The sequence below is a fragment of the Pelophylax lessonae genome (assembly GCF_965119305.1).
Source record: "Pelophylax lessonae genome assembly, chromosome: 5".
NCBI classification, from domain to species: domain Eukaryota; kingdom Metazoa; phylum Chordata; class Amphibia; order Anura; family Ranidae; genus Pelophylax; species Pelophylax lessonae.
Genome location: NC_138772.1, coordinates 401,783,901 through 401,805,820, shown reverse-complemented (window position 1 = coordinate 401,805,820; position 21,920 = coordinate 401,783,901). Strand labels below are relative to the sequence as shown.

Below are 21,920 nucleotides of genomic sequence, written 5' to 3'. Positions count from 1 at the left end.
CCTTGGTTTCATCAGACCAGAATACATTTTCCCACATGCTTTTGGGAGACTTCAGATGTGCTTTTGCAAAATTCACCCGGGCTTGGATGTTTTTCTTCGTAAGAAAAGGCTTCCGTCTTGCCACTCTACCCCATAGCCCAGACATATGAAGAATACGGGAGATTGTTGTCACATGTACCACACAGCCAGTACTTGTCAGATATTCCTGCAGCTCCTTTAATGTTGCTGTAGGCCTCTTGGGAGCCTCCCTGACCAGTTTTCTTCTTGTCTTTCCATCAATTTTGGATGGACGTCGAGTTCTTGGTAATGTCACTGTTGTGCCATATTTTCAACACTTGATGAGGACTGTCTTCACTGTGTTCCATGGTATCACATTATTTTAGTTTTTTTTTTTTCACTTCCTCCCCCCTAAAAAATGTCAGTTTTCAATTGAGTTGTACAGTTTATAGGTCACATTAACAGCCCATTCAGACTGGCGCGATCCGATTTCGAGGGGCGACCTGTGAAGTTGCGGTGCATAGCGTGCACCGCGACTTCGGCGCAACTTGCAGGGACTTCACATAATGGAAGTCTATGCAAGTCGCTCCCAGGGCGCCCCAAAGTAGTACAGGACCCTTTTTCTAAGTCGGAGCGACTTGTGTCGCTCCTATTAGAACGGGTCCTGTGCTAATCAATGGCGAGTGACCGAGCCTGACAAGTTGCGCTAGTCTGAATGGGGTCTTAAGGTGAAAAAAGTTCTGAAATCATTTATCTTTGTCTCATTTTTTTACATCACAGAAAGCTGACATTTTACCAGGGGTGTGTAGACTTTTTATATCCACTGTATGTAGGGGAGCTGCCTCTTCCCTCCAACTGTTAATCTTTTAAATCTGTTTACCCCCCCCCCCCCCTTTTCATCCCTCCCATAAGCACCTGTTGAACTCTGTACCATGTGGTACTCGCGTGCTGATGCATTCAGGGACTTTACCTGTGCCTTTGTCCATCCATCCATCCAATGTGATATTTGTGAATTGAAATAATTGGTGCAAAAACAATCAAGAGATACATTTAAAAAAATCTTGTATGATAACACAAATGGCACTGTGAATCGACAATGTTTTGTTCAGGAAACAACAGATGAAGTCTGTATGGCATTAGTGTTCTATTGCAATAACGTGATTCAAGACTAAAGAATAAAAACAGAACGTTTCTTATCGTACTCACCTGAGCAGGGCTTGTCACTGGAGCTAAGTGTGCCTGGAACGTACTTCTTCTGTCACTTATTGGTGTGCCATGTACTATCGTTGGAACATCTTTTTCAGTGTCTACAAAATAATGTAAAATTAAGTATGCAAAATGAAGTTGTATTAGAGCAGAGAGACTAGAATGTAGCATTTCTGGTTACTATGCAAGAAATGAAATACTGAAAACGTATCAATGTACACTCAAACATTGAATTGAACAGTACAGAATGTTCAATATGGAAATAAGTCCATGTGCCAAAAGCAATGAAAGCATTTAGTGGAATGAAGGTGTATCTAATTATTTTCAAGATAATGTGTTATCCCACTGGGTGGCAAACCACATGAATTGTTAAGAAATTCCACCATACATGTGTCTTCCACCGTAATCAAGCCTTTTACCAGATTGTCATGATCCCCAATTACAGAGATCAAACACACATGAGAAATATTGGACCCCTTGGGGTGTCCCTAAATGGGATCAGTATGATCCACTGGGTTTTTACATATGATATTCTCCAATACCAACGCCACAACGGATCCAACTCAAACAGCCGTTATAGTTATAGAGAGAAAGGAACATAGGCCGCACATAGCGGGAATACTGCTAGTACATGTTTATTGTTAAAAACACCACAAGATACTCACATAATTCAGGACAATAAAAAGCATTGAAACCCCTGGGTAACCATTACCGACAGTGGCATCAGCAGGCATAAAAGATGCCACACGTTCGTTTCTCCGCCCCACTAGTGTTGTCACTGTATTGTCATAATATAAATATATAGAAATATTTCATTAAAAGGAGTTGGTATGGTGCTGCTTGTGGTGTGTATCCCTTTAGATGTGCCTGCAATTGGCGTGCTAGGTGACGTGGTTTAATGTGCAAATAAGCAATTGAAATCTGATGATAAATAAATATATAAAAAAAACTTCTTAATGAATATATGATTGCAGTATTGGTAATTGCAGTATTGGTGAGCAAATTAAAGAATCACTGAGATCATCAAACTATGCATAACACACTGCGCTTTGCTTACAATATTCCTTAGCATCCGTGAAAAATGACATGTGCTATGATACAATATAAACTAATATTGAAATAAATGGTAAAATGGATTTACACTATGGGGCCCATTTGTTGTTGTCTCTGCATGTGAGGAGTCTAGGACAGGAGATCATAGGAGAAGTCGAGACAGTCCTGTGTCTAGAAATTGTGTACAGCCACAAAGTGCTATGAATGCTAATTTACCCCCTAATGGGAGAAATTCTGGGGAGTGAGATGGAGAAGGGGGAGCATGTGTGAAAACCACCAGCACACAGGATTTATGAAACTCAATCAATATTGCATTATGGATTCATTTTTTTTGTCTTTTAGCACATGTCACTTTATGGACTTTTTATAGTGTATCATAGCATATGTCACTTTATAGACTTTTTATAGTTTATCATAGCACATGTCACTTTACAGACTTTTTATAGTGTATCATAGCACGTGTCACTTTACAGACTTTTTATAGTGTATCATAGCACGTGTCACTTTACAGACTTTTTATAGTGTATCATAGCACATGCCACTTCATGGACTTTTTATTGTGTATCATAGCAAATGTCACCTCATGGACTTTTTATAGTGTATCATAGCACATCACTTTATGGACTTTATATAGTGTATTATAGCATATGTCACTTTATGGACTTTATATAGTGTATCATAGCACATGCCACTTTATGGACTTTTTATAGTTTATCATAACACATGTCACTTTATGGACTTTATATAGTGTATCATAGCATATGTCACTTTACGGACTTTTTATAGTGTATTATAGCACATGTCACTTTATGGACTTTGTCACTTTACGGACTTTATATAGTGTATCATAGCACATCACTTTATGGACTTTATATAGTGTATCATAGCACATGTCACTTTATGGACTTTATATAGTGTATCATAGCACATGTCACTTTATGGACTTTATATAGTGTATCATAGCATATGTCACTTTATAGACTTTTTATAGTGTATCATAGCACATGTCACTTTACAGACTTTTTATAGTGTATCATAGCACATGTCACTTTACAGACTTTTTATAGTGTATCATAGCACATGTCACTTTACAGACTTTTTATAGTGTATCATAGCACATGCCACTTCATGGACTTTTTATTGTGTATCATAGCAAATGTCACCTCATGGACTTTTTATAGTGTATCATAGCACATGTCACTTTATGGACTTTATATAGTGTATCATAGCACATGTCACTTTATGGACTTTATATAGTGTATTATAGCATATGTCACTTTATGGACTTTATATAGTGTATCATAGCACATGCCACTTTATGGACTTTTTATAGTTTATCATAACACATGTCACTTTATGGACTTTATATAGCGTATCATAGCATATGTCACTTTATGGACTTTTTATAGTGTATCATAGCACATGTCACTTTATGGACTTTATATAGCATATGTCACTTTATGGACTTTATATAGTGTATCATAGCATATGTCACTTTATGGACTTTTTATAGTGTATTATAGCACATGTCACTTTATGGACTTTGCCACTTTATGGACTTTATATAGTGTATCATAGCATATGTCACTTTACAGACTTTTTATAGTGTATCATAGCACGTGTCACTTTACAGACTTTTTATAGTGTATCATAGCACATGCCACTTCATGGACTTTTTATTGTGTATCATAGCAAATGTCACCTCATGGACTTTTTATAGTGTATCATAGCACATGTCACTTTATGGACTATATATAGTGTATAATAGCACATGCCACTTTATGGACTTTTTATAGTGTATCATAGCACATGTCACTTTATGGACTTTATATAGTGTATCATAGCATATGTCACTTTATGGGCTTTTTATAGTGTATCATAGCACATCACTTTATGGACTTTATATAGTGTATCATAGCACATGCCACTTTATGGACTTTTTATAGTTTATCATAACACATGTCACTTTATGGACTTTATATAGCGTATCATAGCATATGTCACTTTATGGACTTTTTATAGTGTATCATAGCACATGTCACTTTATGGACTTTATATAGTGTATCATAGCACATGCCACTTTATGGACTTTTTATAGTTTATCATAACACATGTCACTTTATGGACTTTATATAGCGTATCATAGCATATGTCACTTTATGGACTTTTTATAGTGTATCATAGCATATGTCACTTTATGGACTTTTTATAGTGTATTATAGCACATGTCACTTTATGGACTTTGTCACTTTACGGACTTTATATAGTGTATCATAGCACATCACTTTATGGACTTTATATAGTGTATCATAGCACATGTTACTTTATGGACTTTATATAGTGTATCATTCATAGCACATGTCACTTTATGGACTTTATATAGTGTATCATAGCACATGTTACTTTATGGACTTTATATAGTGTATCATATAGCACACGTTACTTTATGGACTTTATATAGTGTATCATAGCCCATGTTACTTTATGGACTTTATATAGTGTATCATAGCATATGTCACTTTATGGACTTTATATAGTGTATCATAGCACATGCTACTTTATGGACTTTATATAGTGTATCATAGCACATGTTACTTTATGGACTTTATATAGTGTATCATATAGCACACTTTACTTTATGGACTTTATATAGTGTATCATAGCACATGTTACTTTATGGACTTTATATAGTGTATCATAGCACATATTACTTTATGGACTTTTTATAGTGTATCATATAGCACATGTTACTTTATGGACTTTATATAGTGTATCATAGCACATATTACTTTATGGACTTTATATAGCGTATCATAATACATGCCACTTTTCACAGATGCTGAGGAATATTGTAAGCATGTTCACTTTATTGCATATTATGTGTTATGCATAGTTTGATGATCTCAGTGATTTATGAATTTGCTCACCAATAAGGTACTGCAATCATATATTCATAAAGAAGTTTTTTTTTTTTTTTTTTTTAATATAGATTTATCATCACATTTTAATTGCTTATTTGCACATTAAACCACTTCACCTAGCACACTAATTGCAGGTACACTTAAAGCGGTTGTATACCCCTCTTTGTTATTTTTACCTATAAGTAAGCCTATAATAAGGATGTGTGTATCAGGTGCGCTAATCAATGAGGTGATGATTGAAATAAAATCTCTTGCAAGGTGCAAGCAAGGGAAGGGTTTTAAACAAACCAAACGTGTACTGTGAACATCAAAGAAAAATTAAGGTGTACAACAAAATGTGCTTATAACATTGGAAGGAATTCATAAAACGCAAACATTAAACCACAGCAATCACAGTGAAAACACCAATGTGTGTCTCAGGTGTGCATGGTGATGTATAAAGTCCCAAATGGTATACAAAAATAGTCCAATTAAGTTTGTTGTGATGAAGCCTTTAAACAAAAGAAGTGATGATCACGTGACTAAATTCAATGTCCCACCACCAGCGTAGCTTCTTACCAGAAAGATGAAAATTTAGGGCATATATATATATATATATATATAAGTGATTCCGCTCCAGAGATCAAACACCAAAAAGGTTGGGAAGATGTGACCCCTAACACCATCCAAGTGGGGTGGAGATGTTGAGCCTCTTACCAAATCAATAAACGGGTAGAGTTATGAATCAACAGACACTTCTCCCTTCCAACACGGTAGGTAATGGGTCGGTCTCTGGTGGGTATTCGATTTTGATGAGAAAATGCTCGCATTGAAATCACCCTATGCGGAACACATATGACGGCGGCTGCCTGCCCGCAGTGCTCTGAAGGCCCGGCATATCATGCCGGAACTTCAGAGCTTCTTGCCGGAAACGGGGGCTCCCGCACACATGCGCGGGAGTAACATCATGGCTGCTCCAGCCACTTACAGCGCCAGTGCCCGCAAACCCAGAAGAAACACTGGGGGAAGGTGTCAGCCCCCTCAGCTGTGACCGGGCCCCTGCTGCGGGGGCTTCGTTCTAAGGTATTTCACAGTGTGCTAGTATGCAATGCATACTAGCTTACTATCCCATTGTCTTGCGCGTTTTTTTTTTTTTTTGGGTATACAACTGCTTTAAAGGGATACACACCACAAGCAGCACCATACCCACTCCTTTTAAATAATTATTTGCTAACTCTACCTCGGTGGTAGTCTCAGTGGGGGCAGCAGCTTAACCGGTTGCCGACTGCCCACAGTATATTTACTGCGGCAGTCAGCCCCGGCCAGGCAGAGTGACATAGATCTACGTCACTCGCCTGTCATCCGCTTTAGAGCCAATAGCGGGCGAGCGCGCGCCCCCTGAGGCGCGCGCCCGCCTCGGCTCGTTCACGGAGGAGTGCGGGAGTGTGTCCGCCGGTCACACTACGATCGTCGGTAGAATGGGAGAAAGGCAGAGCGGCTTATGTAAACAAGCCGCCTGTCATTCTCCCTGTGTAAAAATGCAGATCAGACGGTTCTACTATGTAGAACCCGTTGATCTGTGTTTTTACACTTGGAGACCTGTCCCACCACAGTTAGAAGCACGCCCCTAGGACACACTTAACCCCTCCCTGTCCAATATAGTTAACCCCTTCCCTGCCAGTGTCATTTTTGCAGTAACAGTGCATATATATATAGCACTGATTACTGCAGTAATGTCACTGGTACCCCCAAAAGTGTAAAAAATGTCAGTCAAGGGTCCGATCTGTCCGCCGCAATGTCGCAGTACCGCAAAAAAAAATCGCAGATCGCCGCCATTACTCGTTAAGAAAAAAAACACCAAAAATGACAAAAATCTTTCCCTTTGTTAGTAAACGCGATAACTTTTGCGCAAACCAATCAAAATACGCTTTTTGCGATTTTTTTTTTTACCAAACATATGTAGCATAAAACAAATTGGCCGAAAATTTTAAAAAATTTTGATTTTTACTTTTTTTTTGGGGGGAATTTCATATAAAAAAAGTGAAAAATATTGTTATTTTTGCAAAATTTACGCTCTTTTTTTGTTGATCACAAAAAAATAGCACGGGTGATCAAATACCACCAAAAGAAAGCTCTGTTTGTGGGAAAAAAAGGACGTGAAATTCGTTTAGGTACAGCGTCGCACGACCGCGCAATTGTCCATTAAATTCACGCAGTAAAAAAAAAAAAAAATCGCAAAAAACCCCCTGGTCAGGAAGGGGGTAAAATCTTCCGGGGATTAAGTGGTTAAAGACAATTTTGTCCACAGCGTGGAACATTTCTCCTTTGTTTTTATTTAGAAATATTTTTATATTTCTTTAAGGAGTACATAACAAGGGTTAAAAAAGGGTTTTCATATGTGTCTAAAATTCAGGTTTAAGAGTGAGTTATGGACCACCGGTTTAGTTTCCGCCTTTTCCAGTACCAATACCTAGTCTGCTCTAAAAGCTGACTAAGAAGTCTGGGAATCTCCCATCATGAAAATATCTGCAGTACGAACAAGTGGGAAGTACATCTTTCTAGCTATCCATCTTGATACAAATTAGGAAACAATGTAGACTGGTTTAGCAAAAGCCTCCAGTTTTAAGTGCCTGTGTCTAATGTTATGTTAATGCAAAGAAATCAGTGATCCCTTTGCACAAAAAAAAAAATAAAATAAAAAAATGATGGCAGAATAAAAAAGTTTAAATATACTTTTTTTTGTTTCTGTTTTTAGTTTTATCACCTTAATGTAAGCTCAGCCCAGTTACTGTTGGTATACACAGTAAAAAAAAAAAAAAAAATATATATATAAAATATAATAATAATAAATAAATAAAAATTAAAAAAAAAAGAGGAAAATATAAAGTGCATATTATATGATTTTGTATATTGTTACCAGCATTGTCTGCCCTGACTGGAGTTGCCCTTTAAAACAATGCTACCTTCTGTCTTTGACTAGTACAAATTGGATAAATTGAATACGCAATGTACCTTCAAAAGCGTCTAAATGTCCAAAAACAGCTGCGTTAGCAAACAAGTTGTTTAATAGCTCAGAACTTGAGGCTATTTCATCATCATCATCAGCCTCCGTTTCTTCTGTTGCAGCTTTCAATGTTGGACCTGCGAAGACAACATTTTGTTTTTTGTTACGCTACAAAAAAATGTAAAAAAATACATTACATTAATTACAAATGTTCCTAGACAGCTACACATCTACCAGTAACCAACAACAACCAAAAATCATTGCAACAGTAACACTAGAGTCCAACCAACAGCTATTTGTTATTGCCTTTTTTTACATCACCACTGTACTTTTCGGGACCTTACTAAATGAACGATACAAGTATGTACATAAGGAAATGATTACATAAAGGCCTATGTATAAAGGAAAAAAATATTTTATTTCACTGGATTTTGAACTTTGAATTCTCAGGCCATTAAAAAAATAAATAAATAAACATTTGCTCAGATTATTCCCCTCTGATGTATTTTCTTCAGATTTTTGTAATGAACCAACCTTTCTAGATAAAATCGCTCAATTGTTTTCTATACTTGAAGGGCTGGTTCACACCATAAGGCTCCATGTACATGGGACGTTGCAAAATGGCCGTTTAGGAGCAGTTGGGCGTTTTTTTCAGGAGCCCCTGAACCCATCTACATTTTATCTTATCTGTCCATGTACACAGGGTCGTTTACAGTCATTTGCAGGCAGTTGAGTTCAGGGACGTTTTTTGGAACGCAATTATTTGCGTTCGAACGTGTGTTTCCCGGCTTTTCAAGCGCAGAAACGCGGCCGAACGTGACCAAACGTGACCGAACGTGATGAACGTACGTTCAGCCACGTTATACGTTTTTTTTCTTCCATTCAAAATCAATGGTTCCCTATGGGAGCCTATGGATTTGAATGGAAGTCGCACCGCAAGTCGGATCAGGATGATCCGACTTGCGGCGCAACTTGCACTGTGAGAATCTTGAGGTGGAACTCCACGCCAAAAATGGGAAAAAAAACTGCGTGGGGGTCCCCTTCGGGTCTGGTATGGAATTTGAGGGTAGCCCCACGCCGAAAGAAGAAGAAGAGAAGAGCCGAGGGCAAAAGAGCAGAAGATTGGACAGCAGAAAAGCGGACAGCAAAAAGAGCAGAAGACCAGGAGAGGGAGAAGACCAGAGCAGAGAAGAACAGATGAAGATTTTTAAAAAACTTTCCAAAACGTCTCCTGTCGTTATTTACCTACACTGCCTTTTATGGGGTGAATGGGTAGGGGTACAGTGTACCCCATACCCATTCACATATGGAGGGGGTCCGGGATCTGGGGGGCCCCCTTGTTAAAGGGGACTTCCAGATTCCGATGAGCCCCCTGCCCGCAGACCCCCACAACCACCGGCTGGGGTTGTGGGGATGAGGCCCTTGTCCTCATCAACCCGGGGGCAAGGTGCTTTGGGGTGGGGGGTGCAGAGCTCCCCCTGCCCCAAAGCACCAACATCCCCCCCATGTTGAGGGCATGTGGCCTGGTATGGTCCGGGGGGGTGGGGCTACTCGCTCGTCCCCTCCCTGCCCTACCGGGCTGCATGCTCGGATAAGGGTCTGGTATGGATTTTGGGGGGGACCCCACGCCGTTTTTTCGGCATGGGGCTACCCTCAAATTCCATACCAGACCCGAAGGGCCTGGTTTGGAACCTGGGGGGGGGGACCCCCACGCAGTTTTGGTGTGGAGTTCCCCCTCAAGATTCTCACAGCGCAAGTTGCGCCGCAAGTCGGATCATCCTGATCCGACTTGCGGTGCGACTTCCATTCAAATCAATAGGCTCCCATAGGGAACCATTGACTTTGAATGGAGGCAGAAAAAACGCTGCTGAAAGCAACGTGGCCAAACGTGCAATAACGCAAATGGAAAAAGCTACTGAAAGCACGTTTAACAGCTGCTTTTTCACCCGGGTCAGAACTAGCTTTGCAGCACGTTTTTCTAACGTCCCGTGTACATGGAGCCTAAATCGCACAGAAACGCACTGTGCATTCCTGTGTCATTCACATGCCAACCACGTGCAATGCATCTTCAGCCTATTCATTTGAATGGGCTAAAATCATGCTGGACCACACCAAAGGTGCATGCACTTCTTTACAAAACACACAGCACCCCAAATTACACGCTACCTTGCGATCCAGTTCAGACAAATGCGACCTGCATTTGGGATGTCCTTGCGTTAATACTGACACCTGCTTCAGATTGAAAGTGCAGAACACTTTAAACACGGTGAGGGAAATACGCAAGGAACGTGGGTTACCCACACCACATTTTGGTATAAACCAGTCCTAGGGCTAGGTTCACACAGCTGCAATCAGATTTTAATCAGATGTTCAGTGCGATTAGTTGTCGCATATTGGATGTGGTTTGTATATTTTTTGGGGCCAGAATCATCCTGGAATCAAACTAAAGCAGCACAGGACCCTTTTCCAAAAATCGCTGCATTGATGTGAACAGGCACCATTGAAAACAATGTGTTTTCCATTGCCATGCGATTCTGTGCAATTCAAATCCCATTTGAAGTCGCACTAGTGTGAACCAGACAAAGCAAGCCCTCCAGCAACATGCAGTAATTTTTTTTTTTTTTTTAAGATGGTTCCTTTCTTTACTAACAAACCACATTTGGAACTTGTTATTCTATTTTGTAACCTCTCAGAACAAGGCATTATTCTCTTTTGTGAAATGGCATTATTCTATTGTTTGCAACACTTATGCCACAGCCTTATATGTTTTTTTGGGACATGGATTCTGAAGATGCATTGATAGAAGCATTGGTCCCATTCAAACTACTGCACTGAAACCCCTCTGGCCTCAAAGAAGCTGGGTATAATAATATGGCTCCCATTTGACTTAAATTGTCCATGCGATACTCAGCAAACTGAGTGTTCCAAGCTCAGACTTTGCGGCTACTTACGAAATATAAGAAGAGTTTAAAATTGTTTCATAAAATGAAACATATTTTTCAAAAAAAAAAGAAAATAAAAAAAAAAAAACATACTTTATTTTTTCAAATGACAGAACCATATACAAACCTGGATGAGAAGTCTTCGATTTCTCCACCAAGAATTCTCTGATCTTCTCCACCCACTGATAAAGGATGCTGTCACCAAGATTTTCCCTATAGCCACAAAAGAGCATTTTAAGTGTATTACAGAACCTTTTAAAAATATTATCCATTTATTTAGAGGGTGAGAAAAGTGAATCCTTTATACAGTAGTGTATTCCTTCCTTGGCCTTTAAAGTCCTTCAACAGAACAAGCTATCCTCAGACAGCAGTTAAAAGGTAGAGAAAAAACATTTATTGAAGACAGGGGTGCTTACAATGATCAACTTTTATATATTTATGTAAAACCTTCATCCCAAAAGGAAAAAAATGTTTGCTGTAACTGCTTATAAAGTGTTATCTGGAGTTCAGCTTCAGTTTGTTAGTGTATCTAAATCTGCTAGTACTGTTAGCACGTCTAACACTCCTCTCCCCCCAGACTGACAATGATTCCTTCATCCAGAGCAGAGGCGCTCTGATACAAGAGGTGTGTTATTGGCCTGATGTGGTGGCTACAAAACTAATGTAGCCACCACATCTAAGGGTCAGTAGGCTAAATATATATTATATCTTTGTCTTTGGGTTTAAGTGCCGTTTCACACATATGTGGTGTCAGACATCGCATGTGATTCGCACTGCGCTGCTCTGCAAATCACATGCAATGTCTGTGCAATGCAAACTCAGCCAAACAGATTGCATGGCTGAATTTGCATTGCATTCGGACCAAAGTCGCACAGGACCCTTTTTTGGTCCGCACCAGAATCCGGTCTCGCATGGGTGTTCACACCTATACGATCTGATTCCTGTCTGAACGGACAGTTCGCACTGCGATATGTGAACTAATCTGGGGGGTCATTAACTTTGACACTCCCAGCAGTTTGCATATGGCAGTGTGAACTGCCTGCGAGTCGGGTGCAATGCGGGAACCTGCAGTGGATTCTCAGGGTTCCCACATCGCACCAATGTGAAATGGCACTGATACCACTTTAAAGTCTGAAATCACAGCTGCAAATTACAAATGGTCAGGAGTTGGAAATGAAACCTTCACTTGCAAACCTCTTTGATTTCCCTAGTACTAAACTCAAAACAACTAAAGTAAATCCATATATCATTCATAGTAAATCCATATATCATTCATCTTCAGCTGCAAAACTCTAGCATGCTGCTTAAAAAATCATGGTCTAGTATACAGTAATGATGTAAGAGCTCTGCACGGAGGAGAGCATGATAATCAGAGGCCTGAAATGTAGAACAAACATACATGCTCCTGGCACTCACAGGAAAATGTCTCCAAGATAATTTGATAAAGTCATTCGATCTTCACCCCTGAGCCATGGAGCACTACAAATACACACAATAAAGATAGGTTATTTATTGCTATGCAATTAGATATCAATATTGTAAGTATATATAGATAATAAAAAATACAATACTAAATATTCTTCAGAACACATAAATCCAGACTACTCTCAAAATTTGGAAATTGGCTTAAACCCCAATTTTGTATTTTATGCTAGCTGTGATCATTTTTACATAGTTAGTCTGCTTGAAAAAAAAAAAGACACAAAGTCCATCCAGTTCAACCAATAAAAAGGGGAAAACAAAATGAAAAAAGCTTTTTACAATCCTATATACCCAATCCTATAGGAAGGTAAAAAAAAACATCAAAGCATGATCCAAATTGCTCCAGCAGGAAAAAAAATCCTTAGTGATCTCTGAGAGGCAATCGGATGATCCCTGGATCAACTTTACCTACAAATGTTAGTTGCCCTGTGTATGAATGATCACAGTAATGTTCCTCCTTCCTGATCTGTAGGACAGACGTAATATACTGTACAGGCCCATATTTTATTTTTAGTATAGAAGTCCTGTATGATCTGACACATTAAGACAAAACTAACATATAGGGTATCAGCACCAAACACATTAGTTATATATAATGGTGTATATCGCTTAACCTGCAGGCTGCTGCTTCTTGTTAAAGCGGAGTTCCAGCCATTTACTCACCTGTCCAACGGTCCAGCGATGCGGCCGCCGGAAGCCTCGATCCTCTCCCTCGGCGCCGGCATCACTGCTGTGGGCACCCGGCTGTTACAGTTTGCGGCTTCACAGCCGGGTACCCACTGCGCATGCGCGAGTCGCGCTGCGCGCCGTGATTGGCCGGCAATCTTCTGGGACCTCTGACGTGTCCCAGAAGATTGCAGGGAGGGAGGGGGAGAGGAGAACTTCCGCTCAGGGCGCCGCGGCGCTCCGAGCGGAAGTGGGAGCGGGTACCTGTCAAAACTAGGTACCCGCTCCCCCCCCCAAAAAATGACATGCCAAATGTGGCATGTCGGGGGGTCAGGACTCCCTAAAGCGGAAGTTCCACTTTTGGGTGGAACTCCGCTTTAAGTCTTTCCTTTAAGTAGAACTAAAAGGCAAAAAATGTTTAGTTTTAGACAGAGTGGAGATGGATTTGAAAACCTCTGTCATGTTTTTATTTCCGTCTGTGTCCCTGTTAGAGAAATTCACCCTCTCTAAATATCGGTTCACAATAGTGCACTGCCAGACATCCCATGTGATTCATACCGCATTGCTCTGCAGAACACATGCCATGTCTGTGCGATATAATTTTAGCAATTTTAACTGTATGGCTGAAATTACACTAAAATGGTGCAGGACCCTTTTTTGGTTCGCCCTGGAATCAGATCGAACTTATGTGATCCGATTCCTGCACCATTTCATAGTTCGCACTGCGATCTGCGAACCAATCTGGGGGTGTCATTAACTTTACATTGACACCCCCTGCGATTCGCAGATCTCAGTGTGAACCAATGTGCGATTCTGGTGCTATGTGGGAACCGGCACTGAATTGCAGGGTTTCCCGCTTTACACCAGTGTGAACCGGGACTAATTGTCTTGTTTACTGTTGTCAAATAGGGGGTGTAACGTGAGAATTACCTACCCCGTGAGAAAAACCTACCCCTCGTCACTTCCGGCCAGAAACAGCTGAGCAGCGCAGCAGTGCGCATGCTCACAGCCCCGGATACCTAATGGAAGAGCTGAGGATCAGACTAGTGCGCATGCGCACTAGTCTGAAACGATCTCGGTGTCCGTTAAAAAAACCTACCGACGCGGCGGTGACATAAAATAGCTGTGCTGCACTATGAGTCATCTCCGCTCCTGTCCCGGTCACTTCCCTGATCTTGGCTAGTAAATATAAAAGCGGCTGGCGGCTCCGTGATTTATCTTTTCATACAGCCGCCGCCGCTTTTATATTTAGTAGCCGAGAGCAGGGAAGTGACCGGGACAGGAACGGTGATCACTCGTATTGCAGGCCAGCTGTTTTAATTTAACCGCCGCATTAAACACACTGCCGTGCAACCGGAAGTGATTAGGGTAGGTTTTTCTCACGGGTAGGTAATTCTCACGGAACAGGGGAAATTTACAAAAACTGGTGCACACAGAATCCAGTGCAGCTGGGCACAGTACCCAATCAGCTTCCAGGTTTTATTGTCAAAACTTAAGGCCCCTTTTACACATATTGGCCGTTCCTCTGTCTTTCATCCATTTGTGGGAAAAAAGGGTACAGTGTCGCACGACCGCACAATTGTCAGTTAAAGTTACGTAGTGTCGTATAGCAAAAAATGGCCTGATCATGAGCTGAAGTGGTTAAAAGAAGCAGCCAGCTGTAAGCAATGAGATACATATCATTGAAACGAATAAGTTTGGTGCCGTACCCCGCCCAGATCGGCGTATTTCTGTGGTGGATATAGCTAGGTGTCTCTGTTCACCCGCGAACAGTAAGCCTGTACAAATCAATGACAGGCTGGTACCCTGTGGCTTTTTGCATGTAATTGCAAATAGAGATAGTACCTGTGGTTAGCCACTTGCCGACCGCCGCAAGTACATATACTGCGGCGGTCAGCCCCGGCCAGGCAAACTGCGGCGGTCAGCCCCGTACCGGTACGTCACTAGCCTGTCACTCACTTGTGAGCCAATAGCGGGCGAGCGCCCGCCCCGGCTCGTTCCCTAACAAGTCAGTGCGTGTGACCGGCAGACCCGATGTCCGCCGGTCACTCGCGATCGTTCGCCGGGAAGGGAGAAAGGCAGGCGGCTAATGTAAACAAGCCACCTGTCATTCTCCCCTGTGTAAAAATGGAGATCAGACGGTTCTACTATGTAGGACCGTTGATCTCTGTTTTTACACTAGTAGCCATGTCCAATCACAGTTAGAAACACGCCCCTAGGACACACTTAACCCCTCCCTCTCCAATACAGTTAACTCCTTCCCTGCCAGTGTCATTTTTACAGTAACAGTGCATATGTATAGCACTGATTACTGTAGTAATGTCACTGGTAACCCCAAAAGTGTCAAAATTGTCAGTCAAGGGTCCGATCTGTCCGCCGCAATGTCGCAGTCCCGCAAAAAAAAAAAATTGCAGATCGCCGCCATTACTCGTTAAAAAAAACACAACAAAAATGACAAAAATCTTTCCCTTTGTTGGTAAACGCGATAACTTTTGCACAAACCAATCAAAATACGCTTTTTGCGATCTTTTTTACCAAACATATGTAGCATAAAACAAATTGGCCGAAAATGTTAAAAAATTTAAATTTTTACATTTTTTTGGGGGAATTTCATATAAAAAAATGTGAAAAATATTGTTATTTTTGCAAAATTGACGCTTTTTTTGTTTATAGCGCATGATCAAAAAAATCGCACAGGTGATCAAATACCACCAAAAGAAAGCTCTGTTTTTGGGAAAAAAAGGACGTCAAATTTGTTTAGGTACAGCGTCGCACGACCGCGCAATTGTCCGTTAAAGTCATGCAGTGCCGAATCGCAAAATAGGCCCTGGTCAGGAAGGGGGTAAGTGGTTAGGGACCAATTTGTGCACTGAATGTTCACATCCAGGGGTGAAAAACCATTCCTAACCTCAGGTAATTATTCCATGTATGATCACATGCTGACAGCCACGAACAGTGTCAGCCTGTCATTCCTTTGTATGGACTTTCAATCCACGGATAAATGGAAACACCCAGCCATAACGGCCACAGTGGTGTGACTTTTAAAAAAGTATATGGAACTTACTTTAGTTGATAAAGAGGTGGTGCAGTAGCTGGGTATTCTGGGGGAAGAATTACCTAGAACAAACAGATAATCATAATGAGACATATGTAGTACAGAAAAAAGGTGATGCTGCTCCTAACTAATTATTAGCTTCATATCTTCACATCTGAGAAAAAAAAAACCACTGCATTTGTTTCATGTTATGAATGTAAAGCCGGGTACACACGTAAAGTTCTTTTTCCTTCAACCTAGCAGGTTGAATGAAATAAAACTGACAGATTGCCCTACTAACACAACAAGCAATCTCCCCCCCCTTCCCCGCCGAAATACACGATTGCCGTTGGCTGGATTGGATATTGGTTTTACAGCATGTCCCTTTGACAAAAGGCAGTTGTAATGCTTCGTACACACAATCAGATAATCATCGGGGAAAAAAAAAACGCTTTCGAATTGACCGCACGATAATCTGATCATTAGTACACAGCTTTTGACAGCCGATCATGACATTTCGTCCACCAAAATCCGAAGGGACAAACACGTAAACTTTTGGCGTACGATAGCCTAGCGAACGGCAATCGCTTTATCAGTACAGTATGCGTCCGCTAAAAATCGATAGACAAAGACCGCGCATGATCAGAAACACGTAAATAACCTGGCTGCTATTGTTTTTGTTTGGCACTATCCGATACATAGCTGCGCAACCAGGAAGCTTTTCCAGAATCGTATGAAAAAAAGTATACGTTTAGTACACATTGTTGAATTCAATACTAATAATAATATAACTAATATTACTAATAATACTAATAATACGAACAATAAGTCGTCCGATTATCTGCTAGTGTGTACGAGGCATTAGATCAGCTTCCGTCGGAAAGACAGCTGTACACAATTACCGAATGTCAGACAATAAATCCAGTTTGATATCATTGGAAATATTATACAACATAGAATTAATTTTCATATCCTGTTCCCATCTCATGACACATCACTGAAATAAACCTGAGGGAAAGCGGAGCTATCCAAACTGAGCACCTAGAAAAAACAAAAAAAGAATATTCAAAGCTTACCTTAAGCCTAGGTTTACCCTGATAAAGTGCGGGATTCGCAGAGATTCCTGTGATTTTCCCGCACCGTATCACAATCGCATTCTGTTCATGCGAACAGCTGCGGGTAGCAATGTTAAGTTAACAATACCCCAAAAAACAGTTTGCAAAACGCAGTGCAATTGGCAGAATCGAATCCCAGGGGTGATTCCAGTGCGGCAGGCAGAAAAAAGGTTCATGCACAATTTTCGTACAGGGTCTGGTGCGAGTCATACAAAATGAATGGGCTCAAATCGCACTGCAAAGAATAACGTGATTTGAACAGTAACGCGGTGCGATTCTGGTCCAAATCACATGCGGTTCCCCGCACCGCACCCGTGTGAACCTAGGCTCAGTGAAAAAAAAAAAAATAGCACCCAGAGAAATAGGCAGCTACATTCATATATGTTCTTATAAAAGTTGAGCTTTCTCTGCCCTCCACCCCATTTTTTCGGGCTGTTAGTTATTAATGTGTTCCTTGCAGGATCACCGGGTGAAAACAGAGAAAAAAAGGCCTGGAAAAAAAAAGAAGGTAATGCAGCCATCGCGTCTAAGGATTAATAGGCTGCAATATACTAAACTGGGTTTTGATATGCAAAAGCTATCGCTTGCTGGATTTATTAGCTGCTACAGATTCTTGTACAAATACTGAAAATGTAATTATGGTGCAAGCTGGTGCTAGAACACTTTCCACATTCAGGTGTACTTTTATGAACGGGTAAATTTTTTTTCTCTGTTGGCTTCTCTGCAGTTCTCCGGGGAAAATTATCTCCTCTGGCACCCTTTTTATGAAGCGGAGAACTTCAGTTCTCCCAGGGTGATCAGAGGTGAACTGTTTTCTCGGAGATCTGTGTAGAAGTCAATGGAGTGCCTGTAATCTCGTGAGACAAAGCGAGATTACAGTAGTATGAAAATCCCTGGCGCACTTTAACAAGCAGTGATAAATTATCACTGCTGAGTACACGATCCCCAAATAATAGTCCCCTTACATAAATATATATATATATATATATATACACACATATACACACACTGAATAGACACATGCATACATTATATATATACACATTAAATATATATCTACATGTATGTGTGTATATATATATATATATATATATATATACACACATGTATATATATATATATATATACATAAATATGGCAGGGGGACATGATTACTGTGTTGGGGGGTCTGAACGATGAAGAAGGAAGTCCATAATCTTCCTTTTTCCCCCTCAGTTCTCCCCCGATTCTGTCTTCACTCCCCGCTTCACAAGCTCCAGGCTGGTGAATCTGGGAGTGTGAATTCTGGCACAGATCGCCAGTGAAGTGCGGAGATCGCAGCTTCATGACCTGGCTGTTTCTGTGTCAGTCAATGACAGATTCTCCGTGTGAAGAGATGATCAGCGGAGAACATGTTCTCCCCCGATCATTTCTGTTTCTTAAACTGAGAATGAACGGAAATGAGCTGTGATCAGCAGGATCACTGCTCATCTCCGTTTCATAAAAGGACACCATAACCCCCTTAAAACTAATAATGAGAATAGGTGAGTAAAAATATAAAGCAATTCATGCATAGAAATCAACTTGTGTAGCATATAAAGTTCATAAAAGTCCCATAGGAAAGATGCTGTACTTCAGTAGGCAGTTCCACCTGAGACAGGAACATAAAACACCACAAGGGGGAGCCAGCTAAGTGCAGCATCAAAAGGTGTAATCCAGATAAAAAATGCCAAATGGCAAACACAAAAAGGCGCCCCTTTGTGTTCTTTTTTTTCCCAGGTTATTGATCTACATTTCTTCAATAAATATTAAAAAAATTGCTACCACAATACCATCTATGAATCACAACTTCTTTATTACCTGCAGACAGAGCGTCCATTCTGGCTGATCAAGGGAGTTGGAAATTTTTATGCAAAATATTCTTGCAGCTTCATCGATTACACACCAATCATCACCATAGATGGAAGATAACGCTTCAATCTCATCAATCTAAAAACAAAAAAAATGGACAAACATCATGCTAATGGGGACCTACATGGATACAGTAGAATAGATGAGTTGATATATTGACCTTTAATTACTTTTTTGACCCAAATACATACAGCATAATATTCCTGATTACAAGCAGCAGGTTTCAGAGGGGTGCTGTTTGGAGGTATATTGTTTTATGGCACAGGACCCAAAAGCTAGCAGAAATCACTAGAATAGCCGTGCCTACTACATTGACTCCAGATTCCACGAGGTCTCACATGTATGGCACATACATACTTGCATTGGTCCAAGCTAGACCAATGGAACTACAAATGTACAAATTGCCATACCTGGAATTCAGCTTTAAAGGGTAGGTTCAACTTTACCAAAAAACTGCCTATGCAGGTAAGGGGTGCCTGCACATAAACAAAGTCATGCAGACTAAAGATGGATAACACTCTTTTTTTTAACAATGTCTTTCTTCTTGCCACTCTTCCATAAAGACCAGATTTGTGGCGTACATGACTAATAGTTGTCCTGTGGACAGATTCTCCCACCTGAGTTGTGGATCTCTGTAGCTCCTCCAGAGTTACAATGGGCCTCTTGGCTGCTTCTCTGATTAATGCTGTCCTTGCCCGGCCTGTCAGTTTAGGTGGACGGCCATGTCTTGGTAGGTTTGCCGTTGTGCCAAACTCTTTCCATTTTCAGATGATGGATTGTGGCCAAGGAAACCTACCTGGCATAGTGCCTGCATTCACCCCTGAGAAGTAGGGATGATCTCAGGCATGTTTGGACACATGTTCAAACCAGTCTGAACGATCATGCTGGAAAGCTGTCAAAGTCAACACCCAATCATAATGAACAGAGGCGCTGCCCATCCCGCAGCTGCATGTATGCAAGTGTAATGCCTCTACTGCCTATGATTGGTTGTCGGCCCTGAAAATTTCTAGGCAGGATAGCTCAGGTGGGTTCAGTACTCAGAACCAAAAACCCACCGTTTTGCGTTTACAAAAGTCCCTGACTCTTTCCAAAAATGCAGCGGCTGAAAAACCATAGATGTTAACGTGTCCCATAGGAAACCATGTTAAATGGACTGTAGTGTGTTCCTGCACAAAGCACTATAAGGCCCCTTTCACACATGTGCAACTTGTCCTGCGATTTGGGACTGCAAAGTCGCAAGACAAGTCATACTCCATGATTTCCAATGAGTACTGTTCCTATCTGTGCAACTTCAAGTTGCAGCAACCTCAAAGTAGTCCCTGCACCAACTTTGATGCGTTTTGTGGTCCATAAACTTTGCTTCAGTCCAGTGAAAATCGCGTCAAAATACTTTTAGGTCGCACAAGTGTGAAAGGGGCCTAAAATGTATAGGTATGAACCAGGCCTAAGGGCCCTTTTCACACTAGAGGTCCGACTGCATGTTTTAAGGGGAATCCGATTGGACCCTCCATGTTTCTTTATGGAGCAACGGATGTAAACAGACTAGTATCCATCATGGGCTATTTCAGACCACAAAAACGCACTCAGACCACAGACTAGTGTTCACCTCTGTCAGAAATAAAACAATTTTTTAAAAAAGCATTTTTTTTTGTGGCTGTGTGCATGAAGACCCTTGGAAGTATATTATTGTTGAATTTGTAGGTGTGTTCCCGCTATGTTCCTAAAGGTGAGTGCCACATCCCGATTAATGAAGCATATTGTGGAGAATCCCCTAGGGGTGGGACTTTATAGGCCACTCGAGAAAGAGTAAAAATTGTTTTTAAATATAATAAATGTTTTATTGATATAATCAAAAAAAAATATATATAAAGAAAAAAGCACATACAAAATATGTTCAATAGTACAATGAAATTTGGCAAAACTGATGTTTTTGTAAAAAGTATGCATATACACTCAACCGACTATTCCATGTATGATCCAACGTTTCGAGGTGGGAACCTCTTCTTCAGGGATTGTACTGGAAATAGTTATTTCTGTAAGTATTGGAAAGAGCATATGTGTCATAACAGACAACCGACAGTTTGCAAAATACAAAAGAGAAATAAAAATATACCATATTTTATGCATATACATGTAATCACTGTAACACATGAGACAATTGAAGATAATTCAAGGTAAACTTACATGGTTGGTTGGAATATGAACACAAATTAATTGTTTTGCCGCCAGATAAAAACAAGGATTTTTGTATAGCACCCACAGGAAATGGTAGTCTTGTAGAGAAGGTTTATACAAGTATGAGGTCAAGATGGTGCCAATGGGCATGCAACAGATGGAATGTGCAAACTAGAGACCGAGTATCACAACTGGAGTCCAATTGTAGCCTGATCAGTCGGGCAGAGGCCAATCACATTGTGCTGCAAAAGGTAATAATGAAAATAAATGTGTATCAACAGCCAACTGTCCTCGGGGCAAACTGTATTTTTAAACAGTCTTTATTACTGCCCCAACCAAACAGGCAACTCCATATTTGCGCAGACTTTGCTCCCGCTTTTTTCACCCACTTGTTCTGCTGCATGCACATGTATGACATGTACACAGAACAGTTGGCTGTTGATACACATTTATTTT

At 40.6% G+C, this 21,920-nt stretch overlaps 1 protein-coding gene across 1 annotated transcript in view; it reads right to left on the bottom strand.

Moving 5' to 3' along the window:
- Positions 1–21,920, bottom strand: part of IMPACT (impact RWD domain protein) — a 41,831-nt gene that overhangs the window by 17,259 nt on the left and 2,652 nt on the right. The window contains exons 2-7 of the mRNA XM_082258677.1: positions 19,239–19,367; positions 16,315–16,367; positions 12,519–12,581; positions 11,230–11,315; positions 8,169–8,297; positions 1,204–1,304 (exon numbers count right to left, since the gene is read on the bottom strand). Of these exons, the coding sequence (XP_082114803.1) occupies positions 1,204–1,304; positions 8,169–8,297; positions 11,230–11,315; positions 12,519–12,581; positions 16,315–16,367; positions 19,239–19,367 (561 nt within the window). The remainder of the gene's footprint in view (positions 1–1,203; positions 1,305–8,168; positions 8,298–11,229; positions 11,316–12,518; positions 12,582–16,314; positions 16,368–19,238; positions 19,368–21,920) is intronic.